The sequence below is a fragment of the Plodia interpunctella genome, chromosome 1 (assembly GCF_027563975.2).
Source record: "Plodia interpunctella isolate USDA-ARS_2022_Savannah chromosome 1, ilPloInte3.2, whole genome shotgun sequence".
Taxonomy (NCBI): domain Eukaryota; kingdom Metazoa; phylum Arthropoda; class Insecta; order Lepidoptera; family Pyralidae; genus Plodia; species Plodia interpunctella.
The window spans coordinates 2,265,675-2,284,861 of NC_071294.1; the positions used below are offsets into that span (position 1 = coordinate 2,265,675).

Sequence of the window (19,187 nt, forward strand, 5' to 3'; positions counted from 1 at the left end):
GGAGTAACGAGGCTGTTTGAGAGAGTACTTATCTTAATCAATTAATAAAAAGCAATATATATAATTTAACCACCAACATCGAAATTCTACATCGCTAAGAAGACGTAATTATGTAAAAAGGCTCTAAATTCTAACCACGTCGAACAAGGACTTAGTCAGATTACGGTTCTTAGTAGAAGACAAAGCTGTTTACCAAACTGGATGAGATTTAGTGAATTCGCAGATTAACACACTCCCCGTTGAGACATTCACTTAACAGAGTTGTATGAATGACTTTGAATGTTTAAGCACATTATAAATTAAGCTTGGATTTTGTTAGAACGTGTGTAAAGTGCATAATCTTAATAGATGGCTGTCTTTTAAGCACTATAATGATTATATTTCAAATAACAAATTAGATTATTTCATTGAACATTAATTAGTAATAAAGAACTGGTCCTCCAGATTTCTCGACCATAAGGAAAGGAATAGCACAACCATGGTCAAATTGGTCATTTTCAAAGAGAATTTTACTTTTAAAATTAACACAGTGATAAAAAAAAAAGTAAACTTTAATTTAAGACATTCTGATAACAAATGCAATGGTGGCAAAATTTTGACAGTCACGATATCGGTTAGATAAGATATCGTCAATATAACAATGAATCAGTTGTTTGTGGAAATTCAATCGATAATAGCGTGGATTGAACAGTACAAGTTCTATTAATTCATCATGGATCATCCAGACGTGTCCCATTTTAATTCTAAGAAGGCTAACACTAGGTAAGTTACATCAGAACTGCAAACTTTAACAGAGGTTGAGATAGCAACTTACCAGCGCTGTTTTCTTTCTTTGAAGTCTCCGAATTACAAGCATGTGGAGTGCGTTACAGCTAATATAGGTAATTTGCGTTACATTTTCCAAACGTCATTTATTGACAGCAACTGCTCTTATAAACCATTCAACCAGTTTGTAAATTACTAGCTATGTAATTTACAAACTGGTACTAGCTATGTTTTCCTTCATCGGAAACAAGTAGTTTAAGAAATGTCTCGAATTTGAGTGCCTAAATAATAGACAGAACAGTTTTTATGAAACTGATAAAAAAATCATCAGAATTTAATTGAAATCATGTAATAACGTGTCGTGTGTCCAAATAAATTTATCAAATGCTTACGTAGAAGAACAAAGAAATGTCGGACGACATACAGTGTGATGTGCGGATGATATAACATAGTCCTATAATCGTCGGTTGTACGTGTGAAATAGTAATGATCAAAGCACAAGAAAAGGGAATTGTATAATATAATTCATTGACATTATGACCAATTTCTGAAAATGCTTACTTGAATAGCCAAATTGGTGCAGTCGCCAATTAACAATATATCAGCAATTATCAATATAGCAGCACAAATCAGTATTTGTGCTGCTATATTGAATATAGTTCATAATATTAGTACCTACAAAATTAATACTGTTACACAAATGATCGAAATCCTCACATCGAAAAATATTGTTTTAATGTTTAATACACGTGCATTAAAAATTGAAATAATATTTACATTAATATTAACTTAATATTTTTTTGTTTGTGTATCAGTTTGTTGTAGTCGCCGGATTAAAATCTTTCAGCGTAAAATTAGTTCGTATTTACGTATACTGTAAAATTACATCATGTCATTATTGTTTATTAAACTATCGTTAATTAAATTATTCCTTATCTAAATCCACGGCTTCCTATGACTATACTTGGTAATCTCGTGAATCATGCCATGTTACAAAAGGATACGTTTCCTACTCCACTTAAAGCGAAGGCCACGTCGTGTGACGTGTCGGTACATGCAGTGCACCTTATAGCATATTTTGTAATCTTGATTATTATTGTTGTTAAATAATCTTTACCTCATAAATTGATGAGCCAGGATCTGTAGTTTTTTTCTACTTCTGATTGGTGCATGAATATCTTTTCAAAATTGTATTTTTAGAATTTATATAAATCTTGGGTTTTATTCCGATAGATAAAAACTGAAATACCACCTAAAAATCTAGCCACAGTTTCTCACTAAAAGAACAGAAGGTTGACCTCTTGCACCAATTACCAATCGACAAGTCGCAAATGAGACGGAGAAAATATTTTAAATTATATAATAAATTATATATAATTAAATTTATATTTAAAAAATGGTAAGCAGTGGTCGTTCCGAAATGCAAATTAGTTTGTAGCTTTGATGAATATAATTTAATTTAGAATATGACGTGAAAAAGTGCCTGTGAAGGCCTAATCAATTGATATTGATGTATTGATATACATCAATACATAAAATAAAATTGAAGAAAGGTCACATTTGTACATTGGATTTTTTTAAAATTCTTTATGGAATATACTTAGTTACTGATATAGATGACGAAAATATAGTTTTGGAAATTTTTGTCTGTCTGTCTGTCTAAACGCGCATCGCTCGAAATCTACTGGACCGATTTGCTTGAAATTTGTATGTATGTAGATACCTTATAAACCGGGTTAACATCTTAGATACATTTCATCCCGGTAAATGGTCAGGTTCCCGTAGGATAATTGAAAAACTAATAATGAATCAAAAATTGAGAACTGTTTCACAGATTTTGCTGCTAATGTGGTAGCCTATATCTATATGTTTTTCACATGTATTGGATTGGAGTAACTGGCCAATTATATCAGGCAGGCTAGTTTACCTGGCAGATTACAATAAGATATTTGCATTTATTGCTATGAAATGTTATAATATTTAAGCATGATAAAGGATGACGCTATCGAAGCTATCAGATAAATATTACAGACTGATAGACTATAATATATATATATATATATATGCTTATTCTTGATGCATCCTATTATATACCAACTATTGTTTGTTCGTTTTGTCCGATCCTGTATCTTTCCATTAAATTGTACTGAAAAAGAAATATTTTTAGTCTTCTCCAAAATCTAAATAAAATCATTTATTCAGAAACTAGCTTTTGCCCGCGGCTTCCCCGGCGTGAATTTCATAGCAAAATCTCAGTAATTTTTTTATCGCGTACCTACTTTGTAAGACTGGTAAACATATATGATTTAAATTCGAATCTTTTCTCATCTTTAGTTCAATTTCCTGTTTCCCGCTGCGTGTCTCGTCCCGCAAACTTGTCCAATCCCGCTTCCTGCTATGTAATGTAGATATCCCGTACAGTTTCCTATATATTGTGTCATCATGTTTTTCGCAATATATCCCGTCCCGTTTCCTCCTTCCCATTTCCCGCTCCGTCTCCCACTCCCGCTTTCTGCAACGCGTGCCATCCCATTTTCCATGACGTTTTCAATCAGTTTTTGTATTTACTTACTGTTACTACAAAAAGTAAGTGTCAGTAAGATTTTTCAGCAAGGTTGAGGGTTAATTATCAGAAAAATCTGAAACACGTATTCATTAATTTGTTGTAAACAACAAAAGTCCAAATTTTCAAGTCAGTAACTTCAACGGTAGAACTTTCATATTAACAGTTTTTTACCCCTTTTTCTTCCTGCAAAATTTTAAAGTAAATCGGCTCCGTGGATTGTTATTTTAATTATTCTACAGGACCCCCCTCATATTCCGGGATGAAATGTCTATAAGATGGGATTCCGAGGTAATACATTATCAGCAAAATCTGTGAAACAGTTCTTCAGAGAAACAAAAAAAAACATTTAACATTTGTAAAAAGTTAACATTTGTTACACCAGCATAAAACGAATTTAACAAAGGGTGACACAATATAGCTCTGGATCGAGCGAGAGTCGGATGAAGGAAAAACATAGAACTATGGTTATTAAATAAAAATAAATAATCATCATTAAAAAATAAAACACACGGATGACGATACAATACCCAATGAAATAGTTAATGGTGAATTTAAAATGAATATAAAAAATAACGGGATGTACTCCGGGATTGAAAGCTTGAATATTAAAGTGGTGAATGTCTTACGAGGTTTCGATCTAGTCACCTGACGCGTGTTTAGCATTTTTAACCATCACAAAAAGTGCACAACGCCGCTAAAGAACTTTTCACTTCTAAAACTTTTCGTGGAATTGTACCTTGTTGTCCTTTTTTCCAGTCGTTTGGATGTTGAACCTGTTCCAGAAGAAAATGTTATTCACCAAAGTCAGGCAACGGTAGATGATGATTACTATGACATGAGCAAGAAAAAATACATGTACATCTTTAATCATTATAAATATAAACAGACAAGTGAATACGGGTAACATTATTATTCTTATATTTTTACGGTGTACAATATAGTTTTTTGTGAGTTTTTACGAGTACATACATTTTTAATATAGATTGATTTACTTTCTAATAACCAGTGGAGACGAAATCGGTCAACAGCTCGGGAAGCAACCGGGCGAACGCTCGATGAGAGATAAATTTTTGATAAATCCATGTATTAACAACATAAGTAGTAGAGTATAAGGTACTGTAAGAGTAAGATTTTAGTTTTTATTCCCTCCTAGACGTACGAAATATTTTAATAATTGCAGGAACAAAAGGCCCAAAGAACGAATTGGAACTCACTTCGACGTAAAAATTTTAGATGAGACCTTCAGTTTATTAGGGTTCGATGTCAAAACACATCAAGATTTGTCACGTAATAAGATTATAAAAGCCATTGAAAAATGTAAGTAATGCATTTATTTAAGTAATTAATAATTTAATACATACACATACATTAATTTTGATTGGAATTATCATCAATTTATCTTCGCTTGTTACATGTTTTATATTTGATATTGATATTAATACATGTTTATTATTTTAAATGATACAAGGCACTTGACATATATCTTTGAATTTTTTAGAACAGTGCTGTTTTAGTATGCATACATTCATTAATAAAATGCCATGAATTATTATAGATTACGTTGAAATCAATCAAAGTACAAATTACAGGTAAAATATGTACCAAGAAGGAATACAGCCTTTCAGTTTGATCTAGATTATCTGTAAAAATCTAAACTGTGTCTCTACACATTGACACACCCAGAAAGTGTAAACATTTTGGGTAGATAGACAAATTAAATCAAATAGCTAACCATGAGAGAAATAAGTATAAATTGGCTGTTGAAAGGGAATAGAAACTAAGATCATAATAATTAACTTCATTTCAATAATATGGGTAAACTGAGAACCACTTGTCGAGTAATTTGGACATATTCCGAAAATTAACTAATTAGTCTATTGAGCAATGATAACAGTTTTGAAAAAATAATAAAATCTTATTATAAGATCAGACATAATAGTCATAAAATTGATTTTCATATTCTTTTTTTTTCAGTAATAAAGCAAGACCATAGCAACACTTCATGTATAGCTATAGCAATACTGACCCATGGGAGTAACGATGGAGTTCTGTTCGCCGAGGATCAGCCTTACGAACTGAAAGAAATAACAAAATTGCTGGAAACCCAGAAATTAGTTTTGATCCCAAAACTTCTGTTCATTCAGGTACTTAATCAATTGTATATTTTAAAGTGACAAAAAGCAAACCTATTACTATATTTAGTATTTCTATGGAACTTAGCACGCAAAATATATTGAATGATGTCAATATTTGATAAGCGCGTGTCTTGTTTGTTATCGGATGGATGCCAGTAATTTAGTATTTCTATGAAAATCAGAGCCATCTTATCTTATCGTATCTTTCTCCTTTTATTATAATTTGAAACGATGTAATATTTACTTTTAATAATTCTGAAGAAAATTTTATACCTTCGGACAGAAAGACTTATATTTTGAACAATACACACAAAGCAATAACAATTTAAGTTCACGATGACCTGACCATTCCTATAGGTGTTACATACTAATGCCTCAACAGTGAAGGAAATAGGAATACTGAAGAATATCTATAAAGTGTTATGCCTTTAACTCAAGAGGATGATGGAAAAGCTCCTTTCTTTCAACACACACTTTATTCGATAAATAAGAAAAATAATTAAACGAATATTTGAAAAGATATTGGACGAAGAAGATACTGATATTGTGCGGTATTTCAACAGGTCTCAGTGGTAAACATCCAGCCTCTTCAACCCAGAGTAGAGAAAGTGATTCGTCGCATGAATTCCTTGCGAAGCTCAATAAGAAGATTAGGACGTTCAATCACACCACAAGTATCCAAATGCTGGGCTCAGATTAGATCTTCGGAGTCGTCTGCCTTAACAACGACTGACGCTGCTCCCATCAATTCATCTCCCATCAATGTGGTTAATGTTTCTGTTTAATCTTATTAATCTCTAATTAAAAAATGCCTATCTCATTAAACAGCTGTTTAATAACACATTTCTTAATGACTATTTGATGGCTATCATTCAGTTACTTCCGTGCTAAGTTCCAAACATGATACTTTGCAAGTTGATTGTATATTGATGGGAGTTTTTATTAATCTATTATTTTAGTCCTTCAATGAAAATATTGTTACATTTCAGGCTTGCAGAGGACAGGCTCTGGACAAAGGTCATCAAGTGGAAGTCGATGGTTGTACTAGAAATCTGGTGCACGTCCCCTCTCATATAGATTTTCTCATTCTTCATTCTGCCGCTGATGGTAAGGATATGTTTCATTAATATTATAATTACTAACTCTTGTTGTTTCTGCCATAGAGTTTGCTTCTGGTCTTCGCCAAAAATCTTCCACTTAGCTCGATTTAAAATTTCGTATCTAACATTTGTATGTATCATTATTTAATATTTCAGATCACGCATCATTCAGGACCAACGAAGAAGGATCCTGGATGATTCAAAAACTTTGCAAAGTCCTAATGGAATACCATTTGACTTATGATATTCTCCAGATAATTACTATAGTGAACAAACGAGTGGCATATGAATGCACCGCTTTCAATTCTCAATACCCATCTTATAACAAAAAGAAGCAGTCATTGGAAGCAAGGTATACATTAACCAAGTTCTTGAAATTATAAAAACATCACTGCTTTCTGAAGTTTTACTCAATGTACTGCCAAAAGGAGATCTCTCTCTTAATTAATGTCGCCTAGTCCATAAACCTGTGAGATTGCCGGGGTTGTTATTTTAGAACTGCAGGGTCTACAGACTTCACATTATTCATATAAATATTGTAACTTTAATCATTTGTTATGTACACCTCATTTTATGTTTGTTTATTTTGGACACTGTAATAAATTTTAGAGACAAATATTGTAATTTAGTTTCATTTTAGGTTAATGATTTTTTATGTAACAAAACGCAGACTGTAGTTGACAATACGTGCTTACATACGACCCAAAATCTTATCTAAAACGTTACAGTTACTTAATAACTTATTCATCCAGCCCATCAAAGTCTCTGACTACAATATGCAGATCTCTTCAGTTGCATCCTAAACTGAAGTTACGATCAACAAAAAACAATAAACCTTATATCGTCCTCACAAGGTTTAAATTGTTGTGAACATTAAGTGAACCGTTGTCGTCTTGAAGGTTCATATTCGATTCAGTATTTATGACTTGCTTTTACCGGTGGTTGCGTCTCCGTGGATTGATGTAGATGCCATTTTCCAAAACGAACAGATTTTTACGTCGAAGAATTTTTTTTTAAACATTTTGACTAATTAAAGTTTGCAAAACGATATAAAATTTCGTATTGACAGCAATTTTCATGCGGTTTTTACCAATAGACAGTGCGATTCCTGAGGAAGTATTTTAGGTAAGGTAGTTTAATGGTGTATAATGTGTATAATATATGTTCCTACACGTGCGAAGCCGGGGCTGGCCGCTAGTACATAAAAAGGCATTTTAATACAGATTTGAGGACTCACTGTTATCGCTTCAAATACAATAAAAAGCGGCGGAGAAAGCGCAAAAATTAGATTTCATTGTAAGACAACTTCGCAATATCATATCAGAGCCATACAATGAGCTCCAAATTTTTCAACAAAGGAATGACCTTAACTGAGTCTTCATTAGCATACGCTGGCTATTTGAGGGGTCTCAATTATAAAAATAAATCCATTTTAAAGAACTCCAAGTCTTATTTACTTTTCGTTACATTGTACATGTGCCTACTTTGTAGCTAATTTTAGTATGAAACTTAATTAATAGTATCAAATTAAATTGCGAACATTAACTACATATATCATCAATACATATAATAAAATTGAAGAAAGGCCAAATTTGTACATTGGATATTTTTTTAAACTTCTTACTTTAATTTAATACTTAGTTACTGATATAGATGACGAAAATACAGTTTTGGAATTTTTTGTCTGTCTGTCTGAACGCGCATCACTCGAAATCTACTTGACCGATTTGCTTGAAATTTGGTATGTAGGTACCTTATATACCGGGTTAACATCTTAGATACATTTCATCCCGGTAAATGGTCAGGTTCCCGTAGGATAATTGAAAAACTAATTATGAATAAAAAATATCTCGGAATCCCGGGTTAACATCTTATAGACATGGTCATCCCGGAAAATGAGGAGGGTCCTGTAGGAAAATTAAAATAACAATCCACGGAGCCGATTTACTTTAAAATTTTGTAGAAAGGTGTAAACATAATATAAACATTTTTTTTTATCGATGAAAGTCTGATATAGATATAATTAGAAGGTTTGATACCTATTTTCAACTTAATTTTGTTATATTTTAGTTTTGAACATAAAAATAATAAATAGCGCTACATATTGTAAAGTAGATATCCCGATATCTACTTTACGTTACATAGCAGGAAGCGGGATTGGACAAGTTTGCGGGATGAGACACGCAGCGGGAAACAGGAAATTGAACTAAAGATGAGACAAAATGCGAATTTGAATCACGTATGTTTACCAGTCTTACAGAGTAATTATAAAAAAAAATACTGAGATTTTACTATGAAATTCACGCGGGCGAAGCTAGTGACAAAATAAAATACTACAACTAAAATTAGAAATAAGATTAGTTTTTGCCGATGATTGCTCTCAACTAAAAATTTCAAGGGATGACTCCCGGATGAAGTCTCAAACGTCTCTTGGACTTGACCCAATACAATAATAATAAAGCTAGTATTCCCTTAGTATCGCTTTAGTCCCTTGGGACACGGGATGGACAATAGTTAATATAATAGATTAAGCTAATTGTTATAAGAATACTGATGACAGTACACGACTTCTCACACTGCTATTGCAAACATCAAGATTTATCATCGATCTCATTAAATTTTCACCATCCAACGTCGTGTCTTGCACTGTACAGAGTAAAATGCTCAATAAATATTCAATGAACTTCACTCCACGATCAATCCACGTCAAAATATATTCCGAAATTGTTTGTAATAGACAGAGCTTTTCTCTGAAACTCGCTCATTTTTCAATCGATCGAATCAATAAGGGTACATCAGTTATTGTTGATATACATTTAGCTAGTGTAATTTTGAAGCTAATAATAAAAAATACATAGTCTTTAGATCATTGTAACTTGAATGTTAGTAACAATGTTCTTAAGACTCTTATTTGTTAAAGTTAATAAACAACAAAAACGTGGCGAGATCAATTTACTTATGATTTAAGCTAGATTTGTAATAAAAGTTAATTAAATTCCTAATTTAAGAAAGAAGTTGCTGGCATCCTCTCAACTGTTAGAAAATAACTGATAGCTTCTAAACTATTAAACACTTATTTTCCAAACATAGCTAAGAACACTGTCGATTAAATTTTCTTTGAAATAAATAAAAAACTAGATCAAACTCGGTTCAGCCGTATGGCTTACATTAAACTATGACATTATAACTCTTCTGGGGTCGGGGGTTAAAAAACTGTTAGTAATGTAATAATTAACTAAACATCCAGATTGATGAAACCAGTTTCATCTGCATACAGTTCAATTTTGCTAAAAATAGAATGGGCTTATTCAGAATCTTATTCAGAAGCGGACTCTGTGCTCCGGCGGCCGAGGATGAAACCAGGAAAACGATCCGATGAGAGAGATTCAGTAGAAAATTTAACCGAGACGTTCTTTTAATGAAATGACGATTTCTCGCTGACATACCTTATTCGAGGTATGTTCTCAGAGCAGAAATTTGTCAGACTCCGAAACACACAAAAGAGTCTACACCCAAAATATTCGATTATAAATATATCTATAGTTTCAACAATGAAAGCTCAAACAGCAATATCGTCTGTATTAGAGCGTGTTCCTATTGTTCAGTCGCGCTGCGTCACCCTCCGTCACGTTGTCATCCGTCGACGAATCAACGCAGACGAACGTGGAAATTGTATGAGGTTTCGAGCAAGTAGACTCGTAGCGACGCACGTCAATATCAAAATCTATTGAAGACAACGGAGGAAGTTGAAACTGCAACGTACGTCGTTGTAGTCGTGCAACGGAGCACGCATGAACAATGGGAACGCGCTTTTAGCAACGAAGTATTTGCATTGATGTCGTCGTAAAACTTGTTTACGTCCTGCGTTTTAATTGTCCATCGCATAATAATTTTACGCGTTCATTTAATCTGCCCAGTGCACAGGCTTTGCAGTTTCATGTATTTTAATGACAAATCACACAGATTCTAATTCAACGACACTTATTTATTATAAGATACTAGCTTTTTTATGCGAATTCGCACGCGTTAATTTTCCGGGATGAAAGGTATCCTATGTCGTTCTCCATACTTCAAACATCATCATATGTGAAGATTGGTTGAGTAGATGGAGCGTGAAGAGGTAACATACTTATTTTCACATTAATAATATATAGTTAGCATATAAATATATAGATAATCCAAGACCCAGGTCAATCTGAAAAAGATCATTTTCCATTTTGATCTGACAGAAATCGCCTCGGTTCGATTCCAGAAGAGCAGTTCGGAATGATGACCATAAGCTACCATTTCCATCAAAGCTTTTTTGAACATCAGATTTTTTAGCTCTTTTACTCCCAGCATTTAATCTACAAAATATACCTAAAAAGATCTTTTTTAAGGCTTAAAAGTGCACAAAGGCTCGTGAACTATAAAATATTTCAGCAGACTATTGAAATCCACATTTTTATCTCCCCCGAGCACTCCCTGAAGAAATACTGGTGGCGGGACCGACTGAAATTCGACTGGAATTGTTCCTAAAGCTTAGTAAATACAGATTAAAAATACCACATTTCATGTTGTTAGACAGACACGGGAAATACTGGCCACTTTGAAAAAGAAGATATAGAAGGATTAAAAAGTTAAAGCGAAGACTCAGGAAGATACACCACTGCTAGTTACACATTAGCTGCTAAAGTAAAAAAGTTTTGGATTTAGACACAATTTCAATTAAATTCAAATATGTTTTGATTCCTTATTGTATAAAATATAGGTATTAGCTGGTTTAGACAAAACTGTAAGATAATATTAAAAATTTACAGCAACTGCAGGACGCGTATATATTTTTGTATACAATCTGTAGCGTTACGGTGAAATCAAAATCAAAATCAAATCACTTATTCAGAAATTAGGCCTTCACAGGCACTTGTTCACGTCATATTCTAAATTAAATGATGTTTACCAAAGCTACAAACTACTAGCATTTCGGAACGACCACTGAATGCGAACGACCTCATTCAAACAGTGTTGGTCCCTATTATGCCAGAAGGGCTTACCATTTTTTAAATATAAATTTATGTATAATTTTTTATCAGTAATATAACAATGTAAGTACACAATAAAGTACATGGTCAAAAGGTATACTGAAACATATTATGATTGTGATCAAGTGCTGATGAAAGGAAAAAAAAAAAAATGACGCGTGCATTACAATCCCATACAAAAAAATAGCACACGCGTTACGTTTTGCACCGGTATTAAATCATAAAATAGTTTCAACATTCATCATTCATCGATTATAAATATCTATATATGTGTTCATAATTTCTAAATTCGAGGATGAAAAGTAAGTAAGTCTTCCTTCTTAACTCAGGCTTAATCTTTGCTAAGTTTTATTGGAAACTGTTCAGAAGCTTACTTAGTAAACTTATGTTTCTTGGCTTCTAAGACACCTGCCTTTCGTTATCTCCGGGATTGCGGAGCCGACGTATAAAAATACAACCATCAGATTTCTTAATTCTTTGCGGAGTCTATATTAATGGGCTTGCGACCCCTAAACCAAGTTAAAAAAGTTAAGACTTCGCGCGAGATTCAAATCATTAATCACCACACAATATGTCATGTAATTAATTGTCAGAACCACCGACGTAAAAATGCTAAATATATTTAATAGTGCAACAAACATTTTATTTATATATATGTTTTAATATAGCTGCCGCTTTACACTCGAGTGAACAGTGGAATAGTATTCAGTTCAGTGATCGCATAATGCGATCCAGTTTAGGACCTAAACTGAACTGCATCGTAAATTCGCAAAAAGCGTTGTAATTACGCTGCATATTATTCGGGAGTTTCCGTTTCCATCCCACTTTTTCATCCCACCGCCTTAAAATAATAATAATAATAATTCCGTATTCTACCCACCTTGAAATGAAATTCCGCTTTCAACCCATTTAAAATTTCGGTACTGGCAACAAAAAAAGCAAATGTTATTTAGATCATAGAATTAGAATATATAATATCATATATATAATATAATCATATTTATTTCTGTTACTCATTTTTTGTTTTGAGACATACATATAAATAACAAATATATTTATAAATAAATAAAAGCGTAAAGGATACAGTGTTTACAAAAAAAGCAACAGGTAGCCTGCAGGTTTATATAAACAACCTAAAAGCTAAAGCTTTAGACAGCTCCTAAATACAGCTCCAGATAATTGTTTGTTTTTTGAAACATTTAAAAAGGTCAAGACTAGGACGTCTGTTTGTTATTTCTAAAAACGACAATGCAGCCAGCAAAAACTAATTCACTGAGGGACCAGCATGTATTTTGTGACAAGGTCAAAATAGTTCATTTTACGTATTATAGAGGCGCTGTTCATTCCCTTCCATAAACAGCGCTTCTGTAGTACGTAAAATTACTATTTCTTTTCCATAAATTTTTGTGATTTTATTTTCTTGAAAAATCTAAAGCAGACTCCATTGGCGTGGCGTCTTTATTTTTTGCCGGCCTACTACGTAGCGACCCAACTGTTAAATGAGGCGGCTTCCTCTACAAATGGGGGCAATTAACTCTCACTGAACCTCCATTGTAAATCTTGCCTTATTAAAAAGATAAATATTTGAGTTTACCAAAGGCCTAAAAAACTGAGCTAAATCCACGACGCAATACGTCTAAATCTTGTTTCAAAACCTTATTTTGTTAATATAAAATGAACAATTTACATTGGTACATACATTTGGTAATACATTTATGATATCAATGCGTAGTTACACTATAGTTTTAAAAGTAATAAAGTGACGGAGAAGTTATATGTTCGGTGCACTGGCCACTGATAAAAGAATAAGTCACAATGTGTACTTAATTTAAATATATTTTCACACATTGACAGAAGATTCCCGCCGATTGTTATAAAACATGTGATTGTGATTTTTATTTTGTTATTTATGAGTTTCATACGATTAAATTTTATTTTCCACTACACCTAGTTTCATTTGTTATCCACTGACAAATGGGTCAAAAGTTTCTAAAATATATGACAAAATTAATTTCTAAACTTAAAGGTCATTGTTAGTTTAAAGCCTTAGTTTTGTTTTAAGTTTATATTAAGTTTTATATTGTTCTGACTCTGAACGATTTATCGTTAGACAAAAGCATTATATTCCAAAAGTCCTACTTTCCAAGCCAAGAAATGCCGCATAGCCTAAAAACGCGAATTCATCAGTTTAGCAATTCGGCTAAGAATGTCGCTTTTCTAATTTAAAACGCAACGTTATGACAAAGTGGAATCCGCGGGAATTCCCAGTCTTCTGGAGCGCCCAAGTAACAATAAGAGGGCGGGAATTCCGCCGCATAACTTTATAAAATAACTTGGAGTCTTTGGGACAAGTTATCTTGTGACATGGCTGAAAATGGACCAACTTTTGAGGATAATTACGAAAATATTACGGGTACTTATTTTTTCCATGACGGTCTAAGAACGAAAGAAAATCAGAATTATTGTCTGTTATTTCTCGTCCCGCGGAAAATGTAAAGTTTCTAGTGTTAATCTCTATACAATAATAGTCGAATTGTCATTTACATAAGAGCAGAAAGGAAAAGGAATACAAATGAAATAATCAAAAGAATACAAAGAATTCTGAAATAATGTTTAGGTTTATATAGTAGATAGATAGATAGATAGATAGGTTTTTATTTGTTTATTTATACGTGAACTTAATGCCATATAATGAATTCTCATTCTTATTTGTTGTAGGCGAGTAGATTTTAATATCAATGTAATATTTGTATATTTATTGTGTTACGTTGTTTATATACATTGCGTTCCATACTAATATTATAAACTAGCTGATGCCCGCAACTTCTTTCGCGTGCGCTTTATGACTCCAATATAAATAAGAAAGTGAGGATGTTTGTTACTTAGTTGCAAAAGTTGTTCGGTAATTTTATTTTTTTCGTAGTCTACGATTAAGATTTATGAATAGACTGACTTATAATACAATGTTTTCCAACAAATCAAAATCATCTGATTTGGTAAAAAAATTTAGTCCAAAAATCCGTTTTCAAGTACTAAATAAAGACAGACAGTACCTACATAAACTGTAGTTTGTTAAAAATCCGTTTTCTAGTTTTTGATAAAGTCAGACTTTCTATTAACACATACTTATATATATTTATAATGAAAACTGTTAACGAGCGTTGATTGCCTTTGGTATACATATATACACATACAGCTTCATTATAATTTGTGAAGCATCGGTTAATCAAAGGGCAGGGAAATTAAGGCGTCCTTTGTGATAATACCTACGGCAATGCTTAAATTAGAAATTTTAGGACGAGAGGGATGGGGAAACGTCAGAACAACATGGACTTTTTTGAAAATGTAAAGGGACCAAAACTGTACGGTTTTGTAGCACATGAGGTTAACAAAAAGTGCACATACAGACAACGCAATGTACATTTCGCTTTTCCAAACGTACGTCCAACTTGGCGGTTTTGAAGTACATTGTTGGTTTTCCTTGCGCGAACAAAAAGCGCACATACAGACTACTCAATATAAGATAATACGCGTCGGCATGAGTATTCATTCAGAGTGAACCCCACGCCTCTGGATGAAACAATCGAAATTCTTGAGATGTTACATTTTGGTGAAAACTTGCGTTTTTGAAGTGAAAACTTCTTAAGCGGCATTGTGCACTTTTTATGATCGGTAAAACATGTTAAACTCACGTCAGGACACGTGACCCTGATTGAAAATTCGTAAGACATCAAAAATGCACAAAGTTAGTTAGTTAAGTGTCGTGGAACAGTTTGCCAAACTTTGGCGGATTCCGTATACATTGCTGGTTTTTCATTGCAGTAAATAAAAGCACTCATAATAACTACGCAATGTTCACGCATGCACGTCGGCATGTGTCTGAGTTCGCCGACAGTGTGGCGCTGGCGTTACGGTTCACCTTAAGGGCACACTTATTCAGTAGTTAAGTCCTGAATTTCGTACGGGAGCAGAGCCTAGGGCACCCTTAGTTAATGAACTGTGAAAGTCAAGTAGCTACCAACAACCTAATTCCATTGGATTCTCAGCAGCATATCCATTTGTGCATTTGCCTAATGGATGGAATAACACAACACACACAGCAGGCTTTTAACAGTACAGCATATACATAACCTAGAGGTTACTATAATAAAACGTTAAGACTCAAAATACAAACAAATCATGACAGTACTTTAAGTTTAATTTTGTCAGAGTAAAGATTTTACGAGCTGCTCAATATTTGCTGAATTGCACGCTGCAGAAAGATCCTGTCTATGCCTTGTATGCAATTGCTGAAACCATTAAATTAGTAGGTAGCTAGTACGAAGTACTTACCAAATCCATGCCTGAAACTAATGTAATCTTCCATCTAGTGTAGTTATAAGGAACTATTAATAAAGTACATTCAAACTTGTGCTTCTATAGCAACTTGGTTCATGTTCATAGTGCAATAAATTATAAATAGGTGGCAGCATGAAATGAATACAACATGAAATAACAACACCATCTATTGTTGTCATTTTGTAACTACGCTATGGTAGAAAAGCATTCATCAAGTTGTAGCTTTGTATTTGCTAAAAGGTATAAATCCTTTACAACAGATGGCGCTATTCATAATTTTTAAAACATAACATGCTTTTGTTTTAAATTTTTGTAATAAAATTACAAAGGTTTTAATTACCCATATGTGTACTCGCAATAATAATAAAAATTAATACTGGTAAAACAACATAAAATCTTACCTGATTATTCTCGCTGCCAGAGAAACTCGCCTCCCAAAAATCTTCAATGTTCTCCGGATAATCACTCTCCTTGGTTGGATCCGGACTCAAGCCAGGGGTCCTAGTCTTGAAAACCAAGATCATACCACCATCTTCCTCTTCCCCTCTCCAAGCTCCGCACATTGTAGCTACAGTCCTCATTTCCAATTTTGAAACTTCTAAATCATTGTCCAGTTTCACTTTTTTCACTGGAACATGATCTACATCATGGTCTATATGAAAGTTATTTTTTTCTTTCATGTTATCACTGGCCATTTTTAAATTTTTTCGATAGTTATATAAGTTTGACGGGAAAAATTTAGTAAGAAAATTATTTTTGGAGTAATTAACTAACAGATGCCTTAGAAATCTTAACATAGGTAACAAGATTATTGTTATTATTTACAAATTATACATAAGATGTACCTACAAACAACAGCGAAGATTACGAGACTTGAAACTTTTAAAAATAAATGTTTATTTACACTTTGTTTATATTTTTTGCTTAGACAAAAACACGCGGTTTACGATTACTTTGGCACTTATACGCATAATATCACTACACAAGTATAACATCAAACATTTAAAGCTAATAAAAGTACGCAAAATAATCGTTTTCTCACAAAAAACCTAAAATATGCGGAATTCTAAAATAAAAACACCGCCACTTTTAGGTTATGACTCGCGCAGGCAGGCCAAAACCAATCAGCTGTTTGGATTCGTGAACTGTCAAAATAAAATGTCAAATCGTTCCGTTACATATATGTAACGCAACGTTTTGACATTTTATATTCGTTCCGAAACATAATTTAATTATTTCTAATTAAAGTCATTTTATTACTTTAAATAATTTTTACTTTTTTCTAATATTCTATCTTTAATAATAATCTAATAAAAGTAAAATTTAATCAGTTAGGTATACGGACTACTTATTAGGTATTTTATTAATATCTAGATATTTTAACACCTTGTTCGTGCCATGAAAATCAGCCATTTTACGATGTTTAGAAGATACGTTTTGCGTGGGGTATAATTTGCTGTCCAACCACTAATTCCGCCCTCTTCAGGCATCTTGAGCAATAATACCGCTCTGGCCATTTTTGCAAGTAATGCCCAAAACCGAGGTCCTTTGCGTTGTTACTGTTTCGGCCACAGAAACCACTAGATTTCGTTGTTTTGTTTCGGCTGTACGGTCCTCGCGACTGTCGCCATATTACCTCCGGTGAAGCAGTAAAGTTCGACGTAGCGACCAACGGCAAGTACCTAGGCTTGTAAATAATTTTCGATTCGTTAGTAATCATAATCGTACCAAGATCCAATATTAGTTCCTAATCATATTTTTAGAACCCATTAACTAAAATCGAGATCTTAGAACGACTTACGCACAGCCAAATCAAGTACCTACCTATGTATGATAAGTACTTATAAACCTACGAAATAAAAGTCGACCAATAAAATGTACAAAGGCAGAACTCAATTCCCCTGCGAAATGATTTAAAAACACAATCAACGGAAAGTAAAGGGTTTCCAACAACGAAAACATTCGGAGTCCCGGCTGGGGTGTTTACTAAAACAGCTGAAGAGCTCCTGTCAACCCCTACAACACCTATTTACATCCAAAAAGGGTTTGGAAAAATGAACCACTGAATAAACAGTAATTTGAATCGAAAAGCTAACCCACAGGCTGTTTTTATTATAGGTATTAGGTTTATTACACTTTATTAGTAGACTATTTATTACAGCCGCGATTATTTCAAGAAGTTTCTTCAAAATTGAAGCCTGCTAAACTGTTCATGAAAAAGCAGTAAAGAAAGTTAAACTATATTTAAATCTTTATTGTACAAAGAATAAGTACTTACATAATAATATGCTAAAAGTACCTACATAGGTACTTATCAGAAGGTTAATATGCAATGTCGGACTTATCGAGAGGGATCTCGCCCAGTAAACCAGCTTCACACATAATTAAATATTTAAACTTAGCATTTCACAGCGGACTTAATAATACAAGGTGAAATGAGGACATGAGTCAGTGTTGTGTCTCGCACAATTTTGTAAAAACTAAATACTTACCTGTCATGACATAATTGCCAAAAAGGTAAGCGCGATCCATTGATCTAATCACAAATTGGACTAATATTAGTATGATAACATGCCGACGCGAACGCGTGAACGTTGAGTAATTTGTATGAGAGCTTTTATTTACCAAAGTTTGGGAAACTGTTCGACGACAGTGTGGAGCCGGCATACTAATTAGTATGATTTATGGTATGAATATTATATAGAAATAAATTAATTATTTACTTACTGCATAATATTGGTACATTTATTTATTTAATTTCCCTTCAGCGTTTGCGTCAATGGGAAAAATGACGGCACAATCAAGCTGACTAAGAAAAAGCAATTTGGGGGTAGCAGAAACAATGAGCAATCGGCGAGCCATAAATCAGTCACGGAATCTCGAGCGTGGGAGCCGACAGATGGCGTTGACTGTACTTTTACTACGCTTTTCCGTGTCTGAATGGCACATTCAAGATCACAACAAGCTAGCCAAATTCGTTGCAAAATCGCTTGATAAACTGCTTTATATGGGCAAGGAGACACGCAGTTGTTTGTAAATTTTTCTTTGGGAATATAAGTACATATAATTTACTTACAAACCTTAAATGACTAAAAATTTGAAATACACATATGGTATGGTAATAATATGGTATAAGTCGTGCTGATTTTGGTCTCAAACTATGAACGAATTTTTATAATTATGATTTCGTAAAAAAAAATGGTAAACGGAACCTTCATAGGATCACTCGTGTCTGTCCGTCCGTCCGTTTGTCACAGACGTT

The 19,187-nt window shown here is 33.3% G+C and overlaps 2 protein-coding genes across 7 annotated transcripts in view; one reads left to right on the plus strand and one right to left on the minus strand.

The window, feature by feature from the left end:
- LOC128671464 (pseudouridylate synthase RPUSD2-like) overlaps nt 1-17,042 on the minus strand; it is a 336,427-nt gene extending 319,385 nt beyond the window's left edge. Inside the window, exon 1 of one of the 3 annotated variants that reach the window (XM_053747931.2) lies at nt 16,327-17,042. In XM_053747931.2, the coding sequence (XP_053603906.1) occupies nt 16,327-16,722 (396 nt within the window). In that variant the 5' untranslated portion in view covers nt 16,723-17,042. The remainder of the gene's footprint in view (nt 1-16,326) is intronic. The other 2 variants (XM_053747922.1, XM_053747938.2) reach the window with 2 other exon arrangements.
- On the plus strand, nt 631-7,186 carry LOC128671512 (caspase-3-like). 4 transcript variants are annotated; one of them, XM_053748019.2, is made up of 7 exons: nt 631-762; nt 4,088-4,231; nt 4,512-4,648; nt 5,306-5,475; nt 6,030-6,233; nt 6,456-6,573; nt 6,723-7,186. In XM_053748019.2, the coding sequence occupies exons 1-7, from the start codon at nt 713-715 to the stop codon at nt 6,947-6,949; spliced, it is 1,050 nt and encodes a 349-aa protein (XP_053603994.1). In that variant the 5' UTR covers nt 631-712; the 3' UTR covers nt 6,950-7,186. The 4 variants fall into 4 exon arrangements, with proteins under 4 accessions (XP_053603994.1, XP_053604003.1, XP_053604012.1 ...); XM_053748028.2 differs by having other exon boundaries at nt 6,030-6,230; XM_053748037.2 differs by having other exon boundaries at nt 4,088-4,186.
- Nucleotides 17,043-19,187: the final 2,145 nt, after the last annotated feature.

Excerpts from the sequence above, each read along its gene's own strand:
- LOC128671512 (XM_053748019.2), top strand. The coding sequence starts at position 713 with ATGGATCATCCAGACGTGTCCCATTTTAATTCTAAGAAGGCTAACACT. Across the intron at positions 4,649-5,305 it reads TATAAAAGCCATTGAAAAAT|TAATAAAGCAAGACCATAGC; the intron begins GTAAGTAATGCA and ends TTTTTTTTTCAG. Across the intron at positions 5,476-6,029 it reads CAAAACTTCTGTTCATTCAG|GTCTCAGTGGTAAACATCCA; the intron begins GTACTTAATCAA and ends GTATTTCAACAG.